The following is a 23,881-nucleotide window of genomic DNA, read 5'->3' as shown; positions in this document are numbered from 1 at the left end:
GATGAGGGCAGCCGTGTCTCCGGTGCCCAGTGTGGTACGGATGTTGTTGGTGGCTGCGAGGAGGGCTGTTTTGGTGCCATGGTTGCTTCTGAATCCAGACTGGGAGGGATTTAGGACCTCGTTTACTTCGAGCCACTTCGTGATTTGCATGTTGATGGCCTTTTTGGTTACATTGGCTGGAAAAGAAAGTAGAGAGATGGGTCTGTAATTATTTAAGTCCCTTTGGTCGGCAGAGTGATTCTTTAGGAGTGGACTGATTTTTGCGTGCTTCGAGTCGGATGGGAAGGTGGCTGTTTCGATGGAGTGATTAATAGTCCGGCAGAGCTCTGGTGCAATGGTGGCACTGGCCAGGTTGAAAATGTGATGTGGGCATGGGTCTGAGGGTGCCCCTGAGTGGATGGACTTCATGAGGTTCCGGGTGTCTTCTGTGATGATAGGGGCTCAATGGTTCAGGATCTGGTGCGGAGTGGGGTCCGTGGTGCTGCTGGGGGTCAGAAGGTTTGGACTTTGGTTCTTAAATCTTTTGTATATGTCCTGGTGAAAAAAGGTGGCTAGGTCATCGCAGAGGTCTGGGGGGGGGTGTCTGAGGTTTCAGTTCCGGAGTTTGTGAATTCCTTGGCTATGGTGAAGAGCTCTTTGCTGTTGTGAGCGTTGGTGCTGATGCGTTCTTGAATGGCAGCTTTCTTGGAGGCTCTGATGAGCTGGTGGTGTGTAGTGACTGTGATTTTGTAGGCTTTGTGGTCTGAAGTAGTTTTGCTGTTTCTCCACTTTCATTCCAGTCTTCTGCAGGTGCATTTAGACTCTTGGAGTTCTGTTGTGAACCAGCTTGCTTTCGTATGGGTTTTCTGAGAGGGGCTATGCTGTTGGGCATTCAGTGATCCAGCGGTGCAAGGTGCGTACTGATTTGTCCGTGTTCATAGTTGCCAGTGGGGGGGAGTGGTGGTTTTTGTGAAGGCGAAATGGACGCATCGGTGGTCGGTGTTCGAAGGTGTGAGAGATGATGATGTTGTTTCCTGCCAAGAAGACGGGTTCGAGGGTGTGACCAGCTGTGTGAGTGGGACGGTTGACTAGTTGCTTGAGACCAAGAGTTGCAAGGTTGTCCAAGAGAGTGGTGGTGTATGAGTCGTCATGGTTGTCGAAGTGGAAGTTGAGGTCACGGAGTAGGATGTAGTCGGTGGAGGCGAGTGCGTGGGGGGCAACAAGATCAGTGATGGTTTCACTGAACAGGGATTGGGACCCAGGTGGTCTGTATGTGAGCGTCACAGAAGGAGGTGTTCGGGTCTGTCTGGATCTGGAAGTGTAGGTGTTCTAGTGTGGTTTGTAAATTCTGTGTATCGCTGGTGGTTAACAGGCAGAGGGTGTTCCGGTAAACTATGGCAATGCCTCCTCCTGGTTGACTGGCTCATTCTTTGTGGAGGGTTTTGTAGCCGACGGGAATGGTGGTGGCGATGCCCGGAGATGAGATGGGTGTGATCCAGGTCTCTGTGAGGAAGGCGACATAAGGGGCGATCGAATCAAGGCAGTCCCAAACTCGTGTTTGACAAGGGAACGGGTGTTGAGGAGTATGCACCTGAGGTGTCTGATTGGGCTTGGTGCAGGGTTGTGTGGTGGGTGGAGGCAAGTGCGGGATCAAAAGCGGCAGGAGAATGGTCCATGAGTGTTCTTCGTGTCAGCTACGTGGCAAGCTGAGGATCTTCTAGGGCTAAGGGCATGCACAGCTTCAGTGTTTTACCGATGGGTGAAATGGGAACCAGGGTTCATGGCGATGGGCACAATCCAGAAACGGACAGGTCCAAAAGGGTTTGCTTTAGGCGCACCAGTGGCACACCCACTGTGCAGCCACACATCGTCCACCATTAAGGGGAGAGAGGTGCTGGTCAGCTAGGAGGCAGGTGGGCAGGAAAGCTCTTTGCAGGGAGGGGACCGGGCCGCAGGGGCAGCAGTCGCAGGGAGAGAGTGCGGGGAACGGTGCAAAAAGAGAGAGGAGAAAAACAAACAAGCAGACAAAAGAGGGAAAAAGAGGAAAAAAAAGAGGAAAAAGCAGAAAAGATAGAGATAGACAGAAGCAGATGACCACTAGGCCATCAGGGATGAGGTGCCTGTGGGTGGAGGCGGGCTTCGATCTCAGAGCTGGCAGGCTCTTGAGGACATCGGACGCAGAGGCAGCAGCAGGTGGAGCTGGGCAGGAATGAGTGAGCAGACGCGATGCTCAGTGGATTCACCCTTCACTGCTCAGTCGCCATCTTTAAGAAGGGGAGAGGGGTGCTGGTCAGTTGGGAGGTGGGAGGGTGGGAAATGGCTTCGCAGGGAGGGGGTGGGCCGCAGTTGCAGCAACAGCAGGGAGAGAGCACGGTGAACGGTGCAAAAAGAGAGAAGAAAAAACAAACAAGCAGATAAAAAGAGTGAAAAAGAATTTAAAAAGAGGAGAAGCAGAAAAGACAAAGACAGAAGCAGATGGCCTCTAGGCCACCGGATGAGATGCAGGCAGGTGCCTGGGGGTGGAGGCGGGCCTCGATCTCAGAGTTGGGGGCCATAGACAGACTTGAAAGCAACTGCTGTCAGTACAGGGGAGTGGTGCCTCTATAGGTGTAGCACGTCATTTCCAGAGTGAAATGGCATTAGTGCCTCCGCAGGTGCCACCTTCCGGCACGCAAAAGCATTGATAAAATGTTTCTGGGATCCGGTTTGATGCTAGGGGCATATTTAAAAGGTGAGGAGTCTCTGCCAGAAACAGCATTAGTGAAGGTTTGTATAATGTGTGTATTAGCAAATTAAAAATAATACCTGGCAAGTGGCCAGGTATAAATAGGCGCAATGTAGGACCTTTCATCACAGCCTGCAGTCTCCTTGGACCCCAGCATCTCGACACAGGTCTTCGCATCACAAGCTCCTTGTCAACAGCATCCTTGATGTTGACGCATGACTTCACATCACACCTCCACAGTTTCCTCAGACCTGCTACTGATTGATGGATCCTCAATGCGGGCTCTCACAACACTCTGCAAACCAGGATTTAAGATACTTTGAGCAGTGGGCATAACTTGGTCCGAGCATCTAGAACATGTTCCATCTTGGTCGGCCTGAACTCATGATTTTAATTGCAATTTTCTCCAAAATCTAGGGTCATATTTCAGGTCATACGACCACGAATTTGAGGTGGAGTGAGGGCAAGGGTGACAAGGCTACAAGACTGTCTGACCCGCAGGTTCTGGCCTACAATGGCTGGTGTCTCTAAAGCTAGAGGGATGCTTTCCTTTTGTCATTTTCTAGACATGTTCAAATGCCAAAATGACTACGCTGTGAAAGTCTCTTTCCATTAGGCTACAATCATGGCTTCAGGATGGTGAATAAGTGATGCATTATCCCCATCCGCTCTCTCTTCAATTTCTAACACTGTCAGTTCATCAGAGTTTCAACATTTATTTGTTTTCCTGTTTGTTCCTTCTCTAACGCAATTGCTGGGCCACTCTCTTGCTCACTTATTTGCAAGATATATTTCTATTAAAAATGAGACTTGGTAGTTTTTGCCTTTCATGATTTAGGACTGCTTGATACTTTAATGTTTCCATATTGGTCTTAAATGAATTTGCTTCGTATTCATAGAATCAAAAAAGGGGCAGCACAGTGATAGATATATCTGTCTAGTCACTAATCACCCTGTTCATCACACTTGTGGGACCTGCCAAGAGCCTAACAAGAACACAAAGCCCAGCCCCATGCTTGGCCTAGAAAGCAAGGCACAAATCTTCAGGAGTATCTTTGATTACCCTAGAGCCGCTGTCTGTAATAGATGTTCAGCAGATGTTCCTTTAACAAAGGCGGCTGCTGGTGTTTGCTCATTTCCAGAAGGAGCCAATTGCGAGTAGGCTGCACATTTATTGGAATGTTTGGGAAATAACAGGAAACAGATTCTGTAATTGTGGTAACCTACAGATGATGATTTGCAGGTTTGTTCCGCCACCAGAAAGATGTGGGGACTTGGATAGACCTGATTTTGCCACTTAGGATGAAATGACACTTTGCAGATGTGAAGTCTGAACGAATGTAGTGAGAGACCTAACAGAGTTAGTCAAAGATGTAATTTGACCACAGATGCACTCAGCTTTGGCTTTGAGGAAACAATGTTCAGAAACATTCTTCATATATTTTAATTTAGTGAGTATTATGATGAAGTGAGTTGACAATAATCTGCTGTAGCCTACACATCTTTAATTTGTTTCTATTTCACCTATGGCTAGTCGCATACAGTTTTTAGTGGACCCAGTTGGTGTGGGGACAAGCAATGGAAGTGGATTCACAAAGCATTAGGCTGAAGGCCTTCATAGCTCTTGCGGGAGCCACATTAACCCCTGTTCTTGCAGATGCTCATAAAGAGAATCCAGGAGGTGTGATAAAGTACATCGGGCTGGGACAGCCAGAGTGACAGCCAGGCCTAACACTGATAGCTCAGTACATGCATGTGAGCACCATGTGGAAGCTTTATTCTGGAGCTGGCTGGGCAGCTTGGAGAGGTGCAGGTGGCTTGATCGGCCTCCCTGCTTGAACAAAAGCAAACAGCTCTGGGCCAGGATACATACAAACAAAGGGAGTATTCAGTGTTATAGTGAGACGAGACCAGGTCACATTGCTGCCTGGTCATTATTACTTGGAGTCCCACCTGAGCGAAGGTCATGCCTTGCAGAGCTGCAGCAGCAACAAATACTCTTAGTGTTAGCAAGTAAAAGAATGGTAAGAGAAAGACATTCTTGAAAAGACAAGAAATTATGGGGAAAATAGATGAAAAGACACTCCAAGATATGATTGAACTACGAAAAGGTAGCATAAGGAGAGGGGAAGTGGAAAACATGGAGAGAAATCGAATGATGGAAACAAATACTAAAGAAATACAAATAATTCAAATACTATACCAAATGCTAAACAAAGAAGAAAGAGCTAGAGACTTAATAGTAGTGTGGGTAGGAATGTAATTAAGCATTTGAAATAACATGCCAATGATAATTGAATGTATTTAAAAAAAAAAAATCCTGCTGTGAAAGGATGAAATGTGAATAGACTGATCATTGGATTAGGGCAAATAGGATGGGGATATTTGAGAAAGTGGAGCACATACGGGTGCCTTAATGGTGATGTACATATAAGGGCATAGTAATGTAGATAATGAGATACCTGGACACTGTGGATACTGTCATGGCAGAAGAGTTTTGGATACAGACGCAGTGAATATATGGCATAGAGTGGCATATACTCTGGTAGCCCAGAATATGGTATGGTGTGACAGTGATGCTTTTCATATTAGAGCAATGTGGATTCTTCGGTGGTATTGAGGCATAGAAGAGCACTGGGATTTCAGACATGCCATTAGCACTTTAAATATCAATGTTGTGAGCAATAGTTAATGGCAATGATTCATTACATACAGGGAAATCTAGATACCGCATTGTTGAAATTTGGGTTACTAGGTTAAGGGGATGAAACCCTACTCAAGCAACCACAATCTCTACCAGGGTAAAGCACAAGCAAACCCCAAAGTAACATGTGCTTAACCCTCTGGTAGCTTGGCACAAAATCAGTCAGGCTTAACATAGAGGCAGTGTGTAAAGTATGTATGTCACACAGTAATACAGTGGAAACAAAACTCAAGAAAAACCCACACACATTTTTTTTTTTAAACAAATGAAAGCTGTAGAAGGTATATCTTTTTCACATCCTGAATTCCTCAAAGCCTGTCCACCATAAGTTTTCCTTCTAAACTACATGTAGCTCAAGGCTCCTAATTTCTTCTCTCTTTATTTCCTAGGTGGTTTTAGAGTTGAGGTCGTGCAGCTGAAATTCATAAATTCACCCAATCGGGCACTTTTCCCTTTCCCACATTCTGCCATTTTAGACGATGTTGATGGGTCGGTATCAGGAAAGGAAGGCAGCCATCTACTTGCATCCATGGATACGCTTCCGGCATCATGCCGGAAATACGCCATTAATGGAACCTCCATTGGTAGCGTTTGTGGGAAAGACGTGATTCTCCATCGCATGTCTATTGGTTTGTGAGTATGAATAATTTATTTAAATGAACTGGAATCTGATTTAATTGAGCATGGAGCCTGGAAAACTTGTTTGCTTAAAAGTATAGATAAGTGCAGGTGTTTATTCATTTTACAAAAAAATTGTAATTAGCGCAGGTGTTAAGTAAACATTGAAATTCACAGGGTCCAGTGTTCATAAGATTATTCCAATTATAAATAAAGGCAGACTGGTACAGCATGTGCAGCATCTTTGCCCTGCTTCTCCTCAACTCGCTCCTCGCTGCTCTTCCTCTCCTGCATTCTAACTTACGCACACCCCTTTCACATTCTACATTCTACCCTAATACATATAATAACTAAACCTAAGTGTTCTACATAACACATCCCCTTTCCTTAATATATATATTTTTTACAATTAAACGTGATAATCATAAATTAAAACATAGTAACTCAATTTCACATATTATAAAGGAAAATTTTCCGATATATAATCTTTCAACCATACAGGAGGTTTGTTTCTTCTGGATTCTTTTACTTCATTTATCCTTAGATTTCACTTCTAGTACATCCTTAGAAAATCACATTCTTGTAAATCCATGTTATTAACTTCTACGGTATCTCTCATCTCCTCACAAACAGTTTGAGACTTACTTTGTGCATCAACCATAAACTCTTTGCTGGATTTAGTACTATCTAGAATACCATCCATTACAAATTGCTTGTTAAATATTTGCTTGCTCTCCACAGGAGGATCATGACACTTAGCAATTCTTTTTAAATGCCACACTCTTCCATCACTCAGCTTTACTGCATTATCTCAACAACTTCCAAAGGTTCATAAAATGTGCTTTCTTCTTTGGGTACCTTACCAGGTTTCCTTACTCTCACCCACTGTCTGATAGTAAAATCACATTCCCTATTAGCATGTTTATTATCATACCAATTTTTTTCTTTTTGTTGGACAGATTCAAGTTTCTCTTTTACAGAACTCTCTGACCATTCCAAAATGCTTGTTTTGAACAGCCATCCTGGTGTGTATTTCGTTCTAGGATTTCTAACTCTTGTTAAAACAAAAGGAGAATACCCAGTAGCCTCACAAGTAGTAACTCTGTATGGCCACACCATCTTTCCTAATTGCATTTCCCTATTGTAATGGTTACGAACTGCCTACTGTGTAGTCTTCTTTATGACACGGTTAGAACGTTCAACCATGCGATTGCTGTTTGGATTGTACAAAGAAGTAGTTCTATGTGCAACTCCTAACCTTTCAAAATATTCTTTGGCTTTTTGGGACGTGAATTGTACTCCATTGTCACTTAGCAAACATGCAGGTATACCTTCACACTGAAACATCTGGTCTAAGAATAACAAAATCTCATTGGTGTCCACCTTCTCCAAAATCTTAATAATGGGCCATCTCAAGAACATATCAATGAGCACTAAAATGTACTTATTTTCTCTCCCAATTGGTCCCATGATATTAATTGCTACTTTTTCCCCATGGTGCTTCAGATAGTCTATACGCACCCATAGGTGGCTTTAGAGTTACCAATGTTTTGTCAACAGTTTTGCATATCTCACAAACATAATTCTCAATTTCCATGTCCATGCCCGGCCACCAAAATGATGCTTTAACAGCTCGCTTGGTTCTGACTATCCCAAAATGTCCTTCATGACACAAATCCATTACAGATTTTCTCATTCCTTTAGGAGGAATTACTCTGTCACCTCTCCACAAAAAATCCTCATGCACACTCAATTCATTTCTGACTTCCTAAAAAGGTCTGGCTATATTCCCACTTCTACCTTTTTTCTATCCTTTCTCAAAATTATTTTTTAGTACAGTTAGTTGCTTATATTTAGAATACTCTAATTTCCATGAATGTTTTGAAATATTTTTTTTACCTGGATCATGTAAATATGCCACTTTTTCTGAATTCCACAATTCATCCTCACAGTTTTCAAATTGTTTTGGCATTCTCGACAAAAAATCCACAATCACATTTTGTTTCCTGGAATATACTCTACATTGTAGTTATAATCTTGAAGCCTAACTGCTAATCTGGCTACTCTGCCTGAAGTATGTATTGTTCCTTCAGCTGTTAACACCTTTATTAAAGGTTTGTGATCACACCTCGAAGTATTTTTTTTCCCCACACAAATGCTTTAAAATGATTTGTCGCCCAAACACACAGAATATTTTTCTTCCGTCGGTGATAGGGATCATGAAGCATAAGCAACAACATTGTTTTTTCCATCATCCTGTACTTGTGTTAGAACTGCTCCCAAACCCTTATTGCTGGCATCTGTAGTGATAACGCAGTGTGCCTCAGGGTCAAAACATTTCAAAGAAGCTACCTTGGTAATACATTCTTTAACATCTTGAATATTCGTTTCACATTCGGCTGACCATTCAAATTTGTTTTTACTTTTAAGTAATTGTCTTATATTGTATGTTCTGGCTGCAAACTGCGGAATATATTTTGAACAAAACTCCGCCAAACCAACAAATGACCTAACTTCATCTTTACACGTTGGTGTAGGTGCCAACTTAATAGCATCAATAAGTGTTTTCTTAGGTGAGATTCCATCACCGTTGATTATGTGACCCAAATATGTGACCGAGCTCCTTGAAAACGTGCATTTAGTATGTTCTATAGTCAACCCATGTGTAGCCAGAATTCTTAACACTTCTTCTAAATTGTTATCATGCTGTTCTCTATTCTCTCCAAAAATAAGTATGTCGTCTTGAAATAAATTTGTGCCCTTAACTTTCCCAAATAACTGATGCATTAGTCGCTGAAAAACTGCTGCTGCTGATGCCAAACCAAAAGGCATCCTTCTGAATTGATAGCAACCTTGTGGTGTAAAAGGCATTGTACTTCTTACTATCACTGGACAATGGTATCTGGTGATATGCTGCAGACAAGTCAATTGTTGAGAAATACATAGCTCCCTTTAACATAGACATCATCTCATTTATCTTAGGTAATGAAAATTGGTCCACAATAATATTGTTATTCACAAGGCACAAATCAATGCACAATCGTACCTTTCCATTACTCTTATGCACAACTACCATGGGAGAAACCCATTCAGAGGCCTCTCCCTGCTCAATTATTCCTGCAGCTATCAATCTTTCCAATTCTGCTGTGACTTCATTTCTCAATGAAATAGGTACACCTTTAGCTTTATGGATTTTTGAAATAGCCCCTACCTTGAGTCTAATGTTGTGTTCAGAACCTTTCTACTTTCCAATTTCATTCTTGAATACATTAGGACATTTCTGTAACATCTCATCACCTAACTTAACTCCATCGTCCATAACTACTACTTGCTTCTTACTATTTGGATCAAGTATGATATGTAGTTCCTTTTGGTCTTTCCACCCAAGCACCGATGGACCTTTTTTCGAAATGTACAACTGTCCATAAGCACTATGGTTTTCAAACTCAATCTTAAACCAACTACACCCTACAATATCAATTTTTTCACCTCTATATCCTTCAGGATCAATATCCAGAGTAACCAATTTGGACCCCACCTTATTCACAAAACATGTATTCCATATATCGTTGTTGATAATAGTGTATGGTGAACCAGAATAAGCATATATTTTAACACTGACACCTCCAACTTTCATCCAACATTCAGGCTTGTTCTGCACAATCAAACACTTATCCTTAATATTTAGTACCATTTTCATCCTTAAATCGGAAGAAAATTCTAAGCAACTATCCTCACTACTACTACTGCCTTTATCAGTGCTAATACCCTCATTGTCTCTCACACACTTAATAGACTTCAAACTTTTCCTACATACCTTCGCATAGTGTCTCACCACTCCACACATGCTAGATTTTGCATTCTTGGCGGGACAAGATTTCGCAAACGGCATATGTTCAGTACTTCCACATTTATAGCACTTGTTAGATTTGTCAGGCATTTTCTTCCCTTTCTCCTTTATTTCCAGCATATTTATGTACTTTGTTAGTTTATATTCTTGCCACAGTCTCCTTTGGTTCTCTTAATTCAGTTCTTAATGCACTTGCACATCTGCTAGACGTTTCAGCTTTACACACAATTGCAAGCACATCATTCAAACAAGCATCTCCATTCATCCATTATCTCTCTTGTATTGCTGGATTAAAAGCATGCATTACTACTTGATCCCGTATCAGATCCTCCAATAAAACGCCAAATGCACAATCTGAACGAAGTTTCCTCAATTCAGTGACATACTCATCAATTGACTCCGACTTCTGTTGTTTTCTTCGAACAAATGTGAACCTTGTTATGCCCCTGCATACTTTCGGAGCAAAATGCCTATCTAACCTGATTAATACCATAAGAGAAATTTTGAACGTGCACCACTTAGAATAAAACAATTAAGTCCAGTTAGTCCGTATCATCAAAAGAACATCTTCTCCTTATTGGGGTTTCCTTGAATATAAAAACAAAACAGCCAACGCGTTTCCTCCTTACCAAAGGACTTCTTCAGCGCTGATATGTGATAAAGAAACATACATAACCTAAATATATATACAGAAATACATAAAAAATCCATACAAAGAATATATATATAAAAAAATTCAGACAAATATACAAAACAAATTAAAGACATCACTAACACTTAAAATTACTATAAGGGCAAGGGACAAATGCAACAAAATATATTAAGTTACTTGTATGTATACATAACATCCATATTGAAAAAGAAAAAGTAAAAAGAAAAAAGGGAAGAAGACAAACATAACTGTCTAAACAGGCAAAGCCGGCAGCTATTTATTTTAAACCAGTGTTATTGGTCCTAAACGATACTAAGGAAGGAGGGGAAAGATGGTAAAAGTGTAAGCAAGAACAATACTAAGGAGCCAAAAATATTGATTCTAAATATAGTGAAGGATTTTTTAAAAATAACGCTGTATCTTAATTGTCCAATGTTAATATAGATCAAAAAAGTCATGCCTTATGAATAAGTAGTGCTTAGTGTCTCCTCTCATGTTGGTAATTTTTGGGTCATGGATGTCAGCAAGAAACTGAGGCCAAAAAAGTAAACTACATACAGGAAAAAAACAAATTAGAAAAAAAAAGGGAGGGGAAAAGCCAAGTAAATGTACTAATAAAAGGAAAATAATAAGTGTTGAGAGAGACAGAAAAATAAAACACAGGACAGAAAATGGAGAAAAAAGTAGAATAAAAGCGCCTTCTAATACTGAGGCAATAGTAAATATAATCACCCTAAAAAAGTGAAATATTAACCTAATTCTTATTAAAATCTAATGAAATAATTTTTTGGAATAACGCCATAAAAAATAACCATATTGCAACTAAAGAATAGGGAAAGCCAAAAAGTATGGAACAATAAAGGCGTATGATAAGAATACCAGAATAGTCTCCATAAACACATTGAAAAAGCTGTGTTAAAAAAATTCAAGTAATTAAGTGAATTCAAATAACCACCCTTCCTAGAAAGAAAACCATTGTATAAAGCGCCACGGTAGTGCCCCACAATAAACGCGACTCGCATGTACGAAAGGGAATCCGAGACAGGCATAAAGACGCTTTGCAAAGTCGTAATACATTGATGGCACCCAGTGTGGCCGAACAAGCTGCTGGTCCCGTACGAAATGCATAAAAGACCAGCATACCAAGATTTCTCGTATTTAAGGTCAGCCAGCGGTTCCAATTGGCAGTAAAACTGTGAAGCAAGCGTTGCCAAGGCAACAAAAACGCCAGGCAATGCCGAGTGAAAAGCATGGGAAGGGAAACAGGGGTGGCCATCTTAGAATGGACCAAAGCAAGTGAAAAACGGAAGGCGGCCATCTTAGAGTGGCAAAATGTAAATCAAAAAAGATGGTAAATCAGAAAATTTTAATCAGAGAGAAAAAAAAGGAAAGGAGAAAGGAAAATAAGAAAAAGTAACAACTATAAGAATTAAATAGAGGTGCAAAATACAAGAATTAGTGAAAATAAAGAAATTAAGTAACAAAAATAAATGTCACAGCAAGAGAAAAGAAGAGAAAAAAAGAGAGAAAAGGAGTAACAATAAGAATGTAGGGGTTCCATGTGATAAATAATATACCTATTGTAGCATTAACGATGTCAGCATAGTCGCACCAAAGAGAGTGACTCTATATGATACCTAGAGGAAATAGTGAAATTCCTCATCAGAATTATGGCCCATATCAACAGCACGTAAACAGCATATCCACGCTGCCTCCCTACGTCATAGGGTCAGTTCTCTATCACCTCCTCTGCGATTAGGTAATACTTGATCAACCACATGGAACCAGATTTTACTGTCATTGGGATGTTGTTTCATCATATGGAGCACCAGGAGATGTTTCATATCTTTATTTTTAATTGCCCGAATGTGTTCCTGTATGCGTAATTTGAGGGGTCTGATAGTACTGCCTACATAGATTTTACCACAGCCACACCCCAAAATGTATACAACAAATTTTGCTTTACAATTGATGAAATGTCTAATTTCATACCGTTTGACAGTATTATAACTAAAACTCCTGATCTTGTCGACACCAAAATTGCACATGTTGCATTCATGGCAAGTGAAAAAATCTTTTGGGCCTGTAGGAAGCCACATGTGTGCCTTGTTGTTGGTGATGTAACTAGGACAGAGATGATCCTGCAGCATGCGACCCCTATGATAAGTCACTTGTGGTTTCCTAGGAATAGAGCTACTGAGACCAGGTACTTCTAATAGTAAGTGCCAGTGCTTACACAGAGTCTTGTATATGTCATTACTCAATGTCGAAAATTGAGTGATAAACGTCACACAACTAAATCTCTCTTTTCTTTTTTTGTGGTCCGTTGTAAGTGTTGTATGCCTTTTTACTGTGCCAATGCGTTTATGTGCATTCGCGAGAACATCTTCACTATATCCTCGATTTTTAAATCTCTGTTTGGCTTCATCAATATGAACGGTGAAAGTATTGTTGGTACTGCAATTGCGCCTTATGCGAATCATTTCACCAAAAGGAATATTATTGATGACTGATTTGGGATGAGCACTACTGGCATGAAGAACACTATTGGACGAAGTGGGCTTCCTGAAGAGAGTACTTTGTATCTTAATGTTTTCAACAAAAAATCTTATGTCAAGGAAATCTATTTGTTCTTTACTATACTGTAAACTCAGTTTAACATTATATGGATTATCATTGAGGAACAGATAAAATGCCAATAGTTGTTCCACAGATCCTTTCCACAGGAGAATGATATCATCGATGTATCTGCCTCAGAAGACTAATAAGTCTGTCCATTGTGTGGCATACCTGCCCCAGGCTTGCTGTCTCTCATACCAACCCATTAAGAGGCAGGCAAACGAGGGAGCAAACCTGGAACCCATCGCAGTCCCTTGTGTCTGCTGAAACCACTGTCCATCATGCAGAAAAAAAAATTTTGAAGGAATAATATCAATCATCTCCATCAGCATGTTGTTATGCTGCCAATGGTCAGTCGTTCTTGTGCAGAGAAAAGATTCAACAGCTCTGGTCCCAAATTGCTTGTGTATGCAAGTATAGAGATGGTCACATCCACAGTCACAAACAAGAGCTCATCTGACCATTCAAAATCATCAAACTTATTGAGTATATCTTTACTGTCTTGTATGTAAGACGGTAGATTATGTACAAAGGGTTGTAGGAACACATCAACATACTCTGACAGTCTTTCAGTGGGATAGGAATTGCCGGAGATGATAGGTCTACCTGGAGGAAATGTGCATCCTTTATGTATTTTAGATAGTACATAAATACATGGAAAATGTGGGTCATGTACACTCAAATATTTATATTCACCATCAGAGATAAGGCAACTTTCACGCCAATCATTTAGTCGCATATTAATTAACTCACTAAGAGATTGCATTGGATTCTCTCTGGTGAATTTGTAACAGGCACTGTCCGACTGTTGCCTGTTGATTTCCTGGATATAATCTGATTTGTTCATAACCACAACATTTCCACCCTTGTCGGCTTCCCTGATCACTATCAAGGTATCTAGTTTTAAAGCAAGTAATGCATAAGCCCTGGAGAAGTCCTTTGGTAAAGACGAAACGTGTTAGGCCAGATTTCAGAAACTTGAACGACTTAAGAAACAGGAGTTGGCCAGATGGTGGGATGACATCACACTGCAAAAATACTTGGAAAATAAGAAAATCCCACGAGGCTTGAGAATTCAAATTTTTCCAACTTTTGAAGATTTGGATGAGGAATCATTGACGGAATGGGAGGAAAACTTACAGAGTGCCTCCTTTACGATGATGCGCATACTTATTAAACACTCTGAGAAAAAAAACACCAAATTGCAGGCAGAGGTTGACAAAATCGAGAAAGACATTGAATGTATGAACCTCAAGGATGCCACTAAAAAGAACTATGAGATCATGGATAAAATATTGGAAGAATACCAACTATATCTGCGTGATAAGAAATTACGTAAAATCAAACGGGATGATATGGACTATAAAGAAGGAGGAATTTATACCTTTGCACGTAAATATGACAATTTGAGAACATCATTGACCAACAAAAGAGCACGCTCTGAAATGATGGATACTGATTCAGCAAGTTCAAGCTCTATGTGTTCTCTTGATAGTGCAAGATCCAATGAAGCATCGACATCAGCAATCCCATCCCGGAATCCATCACCTTTTTTAGTGGAAATGGAAAGGCTCAGACTGGGCAACAAACTGGTATGAAAAGAAAGATCAGAAGGGGTGGCAAAAGATGGAGGCAAAAACATAAGTCCAGACTCCCAGGGGGTACAAACACGCTCCAAGAGAAACTAACCACATATGATCCGTTGAGAGCTACTACCTCCATGCCCTCACTAGTCATTAACTCTACAACTCAGCAATATAAATTATTGATTGTCAACTTGTCTAATCGTGTACTTAATAAAGATGAATGTGAAATCCTCAGTAAGGGTTTGGGGTTTTGTCCTACACAAATGTATGATCTCACTGATGTCTTTATTGATTTGTTTAAATTTGTACGCCTGCTTAAACTAAAGGATTACTTTAGTACGGCACATAGCGCGGGTGCATTGTAATTAAAAAGTTGGACATGTACTCTTATGTTTTAAATGTCCTGGTAGTAAAAAATTCACAAATTCGTTTTCACTACTTTGAGCCCTACCACTTCCATAGGGCTTACTTACTACATTTAATAAGTGATAACATTTGTCTAGGAGCAGGTGGAAATGTCATGTAAATAGAACTTTATAAGTTAAAATCCTCTTTGATGTTAAGGTCAGATCTTAAGTCTCAATTCTGAAAGTGACACATTTAGTGAGTTGGTATTTTCTTGTCCTAGCATTGGATGCCTGTAGCTTGTTTTCTAGGTCACATGACTAGGTGTAGTTGGCAGTTTCCCTTTGTTGATTCCTGTCAGAGAGCCACACAATAGAGAGACTGGGTGTTGTCAGGGTGGGTCATCCAAGGCAGGGGGGAGCAGATGGAGCTCTGCACAGTCTTACTTGCACTTGAAAGACACTGCCTCAGCTCACCCACAAAGAACTTAACACCAGCCTATTTTACCTGCAGACAGTTTGGGACCAGGACAGGGAAGCAGGACTTTCCAGACACTACTGTGGGGGGATTATCCAGAAGTTTCTTTCTCTTTAAAGGGGGCACCCAGTGTAAAATTAAGCAGTGGTGGCTGCTACTCGACGGGGATGGCAGGGCGGGAGGGGATATAAAAAAAACACTTATATTTTCAATTGGTTGTCCTCTTTCCTGACCCCCAGCAGCATGGAAGCACACAGGCTCACAGGCTCCCCTAAGCCAATCACGAGGCTGCTGTCACCAGCATAACAGCAGCGTCATGATTGGTGTGAGCAGTCTGGTTTGGCGCTCAGACAGGGAGTGGGAGCCTGTGCACGCTGTCCTCCTGGCTGTGCAATATAGCTGGGTGGAGAAATACTAAGTGCGCATGGCCGTTTGGCTGACCCAAAACCACACTTATTGCGCACTCCACTCCTCCGCCAGCCCAGTTCAGCCCCACCCACCCTAATCTGGCTCCCCAGGAAAAATAAAATGTTAATAACATTGGGTTATTATAATTTTATTTTTCCTTGGCTGTGCGCTCCCATAGCGCTCCCATCTCCCAGAGATCCCATAGCAGAAAAATCTCTAGAATCCATCCTGGAGGTGAACTGATGATGTACTGGAGCGTAATCTGTATCTGACTGAGACGCGCTGGTTCTATCTTCCTCTGCTGGAGACACAGAGTAGAAGGTTCTCCCTTTATAAAGCACCTGTAAGCTCCGCCCGCAGAGCCACGCCCCGTCCACCCTCGAAGTAGGTAAAGGATTTCCCGCCTTTTACCAGAATGATGGACAGCTTTCCAAAACGACCCCAATGCGTTTACCGCCGATTCCGGTGGTGCGTTGTTGATGCTCAGAAGCACAAGGACATCTCCACAAAGACGCACTAGTAACAATCACATTGCCAAAGGCACACAAGGTTGCTGGAGACGTTTACCCCGTGGCCTATCACGTACCCTTAGTGTACAATATAAACAGGGCGTATAAAACATGCTAGGTAACGCTTACTGACATACTCGTAGAAAATACTCCGGTTGGGTAGGCCACGATGCTCATTTTACAGAAACTAAACCAATAACAATAAAATACACACACACTCTTTTAAACCTGTCTGACTAAGTATTTTTTACCCATGATTCCAATTATGTATTGTATGTGCATATGTGTGTGTATTCATGTGTGTGTGTGTATAAATATATATATATATGTGTATGTATGTGTATATGTTGTTTCTGTGCCTGGCATGTTTGTGGATCATTGCATGGCTCCTGGTTTTTTTGGGTTGTTATACTAGATATCTATGAATTTCTGCTCTCTTTTTATCACACTTATCTACTCATCACTCTTATGCCATGTCTCTATCAAACTATCCTCCATTCTCACTCGGACTCATCCCAAATCCCTTCGACCACTTTCATCTCCTAAATATCTCTGCCTAAGCTCTTCCCTCCACCTCCACATCTAACTCACCAAACCTCACTCTACCTCTGTGACCTCCCACACAACCCTACTAAATTTTCCTGCATTCATCTCACCCTGCTACTATGCTCTCCCTAACCCTTCCACATCCTCTTTCCCCTCCGCTCCCCTTTTATTCATCTCAAGCCTTTGGATTGAGTAAATGAAGGATAAACTCCCAATTAACACTTCTGGATTTCTTTCCTCCTCCACCCCTCCATTACTCCAGTCAATCTAACTAACAAACTCTCATATCCGCAACTCAAATTAACTCATAATAATACTAAAACCATTACTCCAGTCAATCTAACTAACAAACTCTCATATCCGCAACTCAAATTAACTCATAATAATACTAAAACTGTACTCCTTATTAAATTATACTAATCCATCACTAATTCTTGTTGGGTACCGGAGTAGCGTGCTACTCATCGAAAAGCGCTTTGACGCCTCGTCAGGGGTAGTAAGCGCTATATAAATACGATTACAATTACAATTACAATTACATACACCAGCCACCTCGTCAGTTGAGGCTCTCTCTACATTATCCCATTCTGTTCCTGATCTCTATGGCTTACAACTTGTTATGTCACTTATGGATAATGATCATATTGAGACTGATACTCTAAGGAAAGAGCTGGGTATTCAGGAAAATACATGTATCAACAGTGGTCTTAGACTTGGTTCTAAATTTGTCCCTCAAGGAATACACCATAATATTGACCCTTTCCGTATGCGAGTCTCCAATGATCTTTACATACTTATGGAAAAGCTTAATATTTCCAAATTTAGAGATGACAATCTTTCCAAATCAGAGAGAAATTCATTACTTGCTTTAAAACTAGATACCTCGATAGTGATCAGGGAAACCGACAAGGGTGGAAATGTTGTGGTTATGAACAAATCGGATTATATCCAGGAAATCAACAGGCAACTGTCGGACAGTGCCTGTTACAAATTCACCAGAGAGAATCCAATGCAATCTCTTAGTGAGTTCATTAATATGCGGCTAAATGATTGGCGTGAAAGTTGCCTTATCTCTGATGGTGAATATAAATATTTGAGTGTACATGACCCACATTTTCCATGTATTTATGTACTACCTAAAATACATAAAGGAGGCAAATTTCCTCCAGGTAGACCTATCATCTCTGGCAATTCCTCTCCCACTGAAAGACTGTCGGAGTATGTTGATGTGTTCCCAAAACCCTTTGTACATAATCTACCGTCTTACATACAAGACAGTAAAGATATACTCAATAAGTTTGATGGCTTTGAATGGTCAGATGAGCTCTTGTTTGTGACTATGGATGTGACCAGTCTCTATACTTGCATACACAAACAATTTGGGACCAGAGCTGTTGAATCTTTCCTCTGCACAAGAACGGCTGACCATTGGCAGCATAACAACATGCTGATGGAGATGATTGATATTATTCTTTCATAAAACTTTTTTCTGCATGATGGACAGTGGTTTCAGCAGACACAAGGGACTGCGATGGGTTCCAGGTTTGCTCCCTCGTATGCCTGCCTTTTCATGGGTTGGTATGAGAGATAGCATGCCTGGGGCAGGTATGCCACACAATGGACAGACTTATTAGTCTTCTGGGGCAGATACATCGATGATATAATTCTCCTGTGGAACAACTATTGGCATATCATCTGTTCCTAAGTGATAATCCATATAATGTTAAACTGAGTTTACAGTATAATAAAGAACAGATAGATTTCCTTGACATAAGATTTTTTGTTGAAAACAATAAGATACAAAGTACTCTCTTCAGGAAGCCCACTTTGTCCAATAGTGTTCTTCATGCAAGTAGTGCTCATCCCAAATCAGTCATCAATAATATTCCTTTTGGTGAAATGATTCGCATAAGGCGCAATTGCAGTACCAACAATACTTTCACCGTTCATATTGATGAAGCCAAACAGAGATTTAAAAATCGAGGATATAGTGAAGACGTTCTCACGAATGCACATAAACGCATTGGCACAGTAAAAAGGCATACAACACTTACAACGGACCACAAAAAAAGGAAAGAGAGATCTAGTTGTTTGACGTTTATCACTCAACTTTCGACATTGAGTAATGACATATACAAGACTCTGCGTAAGCACTGGCACTTACTATTAGAAGTACCTGGTCTCAGTAGCTCTATTCCTAGGAAACCACAAGTGACATATTGTAGGGGGTCACACGCTGCGGGATAATCTCTGTCCTAGTTACATCACCACCAATAAGGCACACACGTGGCTTCCTACAGGCCCGAAAGGTTTTATCACTTGCCATGAATGCAACATGTGCAATTTTGGTGTCGACAAGATCAGGAGTTTTAGTTATAATACTGTCAAACGGTATGAAATTAGACATTTCATCAATTGTAAAAGAAAATATGTTGTATACATTTTGGGGTGTGGCTGTGGTAAAATCTATGTAGGCAGTACTATCAGACCCCTCAAATTACGCATACGGGAACACATTTGGGCAATTAAAAATAAAGATATGAAACATCCCCTGGTGCTCCATATGATGAAACAACATCCCAATGACAGTAAAATCTGGTTCCATGTGGTTGATCAAGTATTACCTAATCGCAGAGGAGGTGATAGAGAACTGACCCTACGACGTAAGGAGGCAGCGTGGATATGCCATTTACGTGCTGTTGATATGGGCCATAATTCTGATGAGGAATTTCACTATTTCCTCTAGGTATCATATATAGTCACTCTCTTTGGTGCGACTTTGCTGACATCGTTTATGCTCCAACAGGTATATTATTTATTACATGGAACCCCTACATTCTTATTGTTACGCCTTTTCTTTCTTTTTTTCTCTTCTTTTCTCTTGCTGTGACATTTATTTTTGTTACTTAATTCTATATTTTCACTAATTCTTGTACTTTGCACCTCTATTTAATTCTTATAGTTGTTACTTTTTCTTATTTTCCTTTCTCCTTTACTTTTTTTTTTCTCTCTGATTAAACTTTTCTGATTTACCATCTTTTTTGATTTACATTTGGCCACTCTAAGATGGCCGCCTTTTGTTTTTCACTTGCTTTGGTCCATTCTAAGATGGCCACCCCTGTTTCCCTTCCCATGCTTTTCACTTGGCATTGCCCTGGCGTTTTTGTTGCCTTAGCAACGCTTGCTTCACAGTTTTACTGCCAATTCGAGCTGCTGGCTGACCTTAAATACGAGCAACCTCGGTATGCTCGTCTTTTATGCATTTCATACGGGACCGGCAGCTTGTTCGGCCACACTGGGCGCCATCAGTGTATTACGACTTTGGTAAGCGTCTTTATGCCCGTCTCGGATTCCCTTTCGTATATGCGAGTAACGTTCATTGTGGGGCACTACCGTGGCGCTTTATACAATGGTTTTCTTTCCAGGAAGGGTGGTTATTTTAATTCACTTAATTACTTCAATTTTTTAACACGGCCTTTTCAATGTGTTTATGGAGACTATTCTGGTATTCTTATCGTACGCCTTTATTGTTCCATACTTTTTGGCTTTCCCTATTCTTTAGTTGCAATATGGTTATTCTTTATGGTGTTATTCCCAAAAAAAAATTCATTAGATTTTAATAAGAATTAGGTTCATATTTCACTTTTTTAGGGTGATTATATTTACTATTGCCTCAGTATTAGAAGGCGCTTTTATTCTACTTTTTTCTCCATTTTCTGTCCTGTGTTTTATTTTTCTGTCTCTCTCAACACTTATTATTTTCCTTTTATTAGTACATTTACTTGGCTTTTCCCCTCCCTTTTTTTTTCTAATTTGTTTTTATTCCTGTATGTAGTTTACTTTTTTGGCATCAGTTTCTTGCTGACATCCATGACCCAAACATTACCAACATGAGAGGAGACATTAAGCACTACTTATTCATAAGGTATGACTTTTTCGATCTATATTAACATTGGACAATTAAGATACAGCGTTATTTTTAAAAAATCCTTCACTATATTAAGTATCAATATTTTTGGCTCCTTAGTATTGTTCTTGCTTACACTTTTACCATCTTTCCCGTCCTTCTTCTTTAGTATCGTTTAGGACCAATAACACTGGTTTAAAATAAATAGCTGCTGGCTTTGCCTATTTAGACAGTTATGTTTGTCTTCTTCCCTTTTTTCTTTTTACTTTTTTCTTTTTTAATATGGATGTTATGTATACATACAAGTAATTTAATATATTTTGTTGCATTTGTCCCTTGCTCTTATACTAATTTTATGTGTTAGTGATGTCTTTAATTTGTTTTGTATATTTGTATGAATTTTTTATATATATATTCTTTGTATGGATTGTTTATGTATTTCTGTATATATATTTAGGCTATGTATGTTTCTTTATCACATTTCAGCCCTGAAGAAGTCCTTTGGTAAGGACGAAATGCGTTGGCTGTTTTGTTTTTTTATTCAAGGAAACCCCAATAAAGAGAAGATGTTCTTTTGATGATACAGGCTAACTGGACTTAATTGCTTTATTCTAAGTGGTGCACGTTCAAAATTTATTTCATTGTATCTCCCTAGAGTTGGTACCTTGGCGGCAGGTACTGTGATCTGTGCACACATTGAATCACAATTTTCTGCTTTCTGTGTCTACTTACAAGGACTATATATAAGTTGGTGATAGGGATAGGTGCATATTTATTTCTGAACCGACTGCCATTCTCTTTAATATTTTGATTAATACCATATCAAAGGCATTATTATCACCACCTCCTAGATTTGTTTTTTCTATTTGATTAAATGTTTTTAGCCCCTCAGGGCCTAATGAGATCAAAAGAATGTGAGTTTTATGTTCAGGTGTCATTTTTCCATCCGAATCCACAGTTTCTATGTACTTCAAAAAGTACTCCTTCCACTCATTCCACTTCATGAGTGGTTCTGATCCTGCAGGGCAAAAAGCTTGTGGAGGGCATAAAGCAAAGGTTTGTTGACTCATCTTGATATGTATTAATTATTTCCAGTGTAGGTTTGTAAATACCAATTTATCTATATAAACGGACTAAATATATCTAAACATGTGGAATTGTTCAGTGTTGCCTCAACTGAATGCCACACCGTCCTATCTTCACCACATATTCACTTTAAAAACTAAAATAAGTGATAACATGTAAGGTGAACCTATCACCACTTGAAAATGACTCCACGAAGTATGCTCCAACTTGGTTTAGGCACTTTTGTCAAGGTGTGCCCATCACCGTTCACACTACACCCTCATAGGTATCCATACTGAAAATTGCTTTCAATATAAATGTTCCCAAACTTCCAAAATGGCCACCAAAACCAATCAACTATTTTTCTTTTGAAAATTGGCCTTGTCTTTCCAAAAGTGATCCGTAGCACATGACGTCCACTCCACGTCGAAATAAGAGCTTGCGATAACACACGCCGACTCTCTCGCTCACAACTGAATGTTCATCCAGCTTCCGCTCTTCACATCAACCTCCTTTGATTTATACTCCTGACAATACACCAAACAGTAAGTAATCCAAGCTCTCCTCCAGCACTGAACCGATATCAACTGCCAATAATAATAAGTGTTCTACATAACAGCAGGTTTCTTATACTATTGTGTACAGTAACATTCAGGCTCATTTCGGCACTGGCAGAAGGTCGACTAGGCACATAAGTTCTGAGGCACCAGGAACTGTTCATAAGCCAACAGACCCTAACCCATAAAGCCACAATACCCCTTTGTGTACTTTTTTTGATACAGCACTGAGGAATCTGCTTTAAAGCATCGTCAGCAACCCGAAGTTCTGCCATCCCTCTTCTCTCCTAAAAAACATACTCACACCAATCTATATGGCTTCTATTATGAAGATGATTGTTTAACTTCCCTGATACATCAAATACCCTTTGGTTTGGTATCACTTTGTCTCACCATGTAATTTTCACATCACTTGATAGCACACTGACCTTGGATCTTTTGCTTATATCCCATTAGACATTGTGTATACTGATCACGCTCCTAATGAAGGCCTTTTGTTGGCTCTTGTAGGGGCCTGAAACGTCTGCCTAAATTCAATGAAGGGTTAATTTTATCAAATAGCGACCATAATAAGGTTGTATGTCAGCCAAGGGGTAATTTTAGCCTGTTTTTATTTGGTCTTGCACACCTTTACATTTAGGGGCATACGTTGCCATGTTATGGATCCCAAAATAAGTTCTACTCCAGCTGGCTCAATTATTTTATAAGGTTGAGCCCACTTTGTCACAAATCAGTGACACTAGTGAGGAGCAGGCACTATAGCGAAGCATGCCACCATTGGGTGGGTGAGAGCTCAGCATCATATTAAAAGAAGAATCAACCCTATGGGACAGATATAAGAGCCCCTTGTGCCAAATTATTGCCACATTAGTGTCATTTTTTTATGCTAATGTGGCGATATTATGAAAAAACGCCACACCAGATTTACAAAGTGGTGCAATGCATGTGTAGCGCCACTTTGTAACCTCTTGCACCACATTATGCCTGCGCCAGGCAAAATGTATGCAAGGGGGGCGTTCTCCCATTAGTGAGGCCAAAAACATGGCGCAAAGAAATCTAAAAAATTTCTTTGTGTCGATTTTTTCAGCATTTTAATTACCTGCTCACAGCAGGAGTTAAACGGGGGCACACCATTGGTTATAATTGGCCCCTATGTACTGTTCAGGGTTAGCTCCAAAATTTTGGCACTAACCCTCAATAGTACATCAATAGTGTAAAAAATTCTGACACTATTGCCCCCTGCCCTGCCCCATGGTGAGCTGTATTTTAAATATGGCGCCCACATGGTGGTGGTAGTGGGGCGCTCAGGGTGCAAGGAAAGTGCAACGCCACTT

The 23,881-nt window shown here is 40.4% G+C and overlaps 1 protein-coding gene across 1 annotated transcript in view; it reads left to right on the top strand.

Moving 5' to 3' along the window:
* Nucleotides 1–23,881, top strand: part of PKHD1 (PKHD1 ciliary IPT domain containing fibrocystin/polyductin) — a 1,684,711-nt gene that overhangs the window by 1,240,324 nt on the left and 420,506 nt on the right. The window contains exon 47 of the mRNA XM_069236642.1: nucleotides 5,798–6,041. Within this exon, the coding sequence (XP_069092743.1) occupies nucleotides 5,798–6,041 (244 nt within the window). The remainder of the gene's footprint in view (nucleotides 1–5,797; nucleotides 6,042–23,881) is intronic.

The sequence above is a fragment of the Pleurodeles waltl genome, chromosome 5 (assembly GCF_031143425.1).
Source record: "Pleurodeles waltl isolate 20211129_DDA chromosome 5, aPleWal1.hap1.20221129, whole genome shotgun sequence".
Classification (NCBI taxonomy): domain Eukaryota; kingdom Metazoa; phylum Chordata; class Amphibia; order Caudata; family Salamandridae; genus Pleurodeles; species Pleurodeles waltl.
This window is presented reverse-complemented; position numbering and strand designations above follow the sequence as displayed.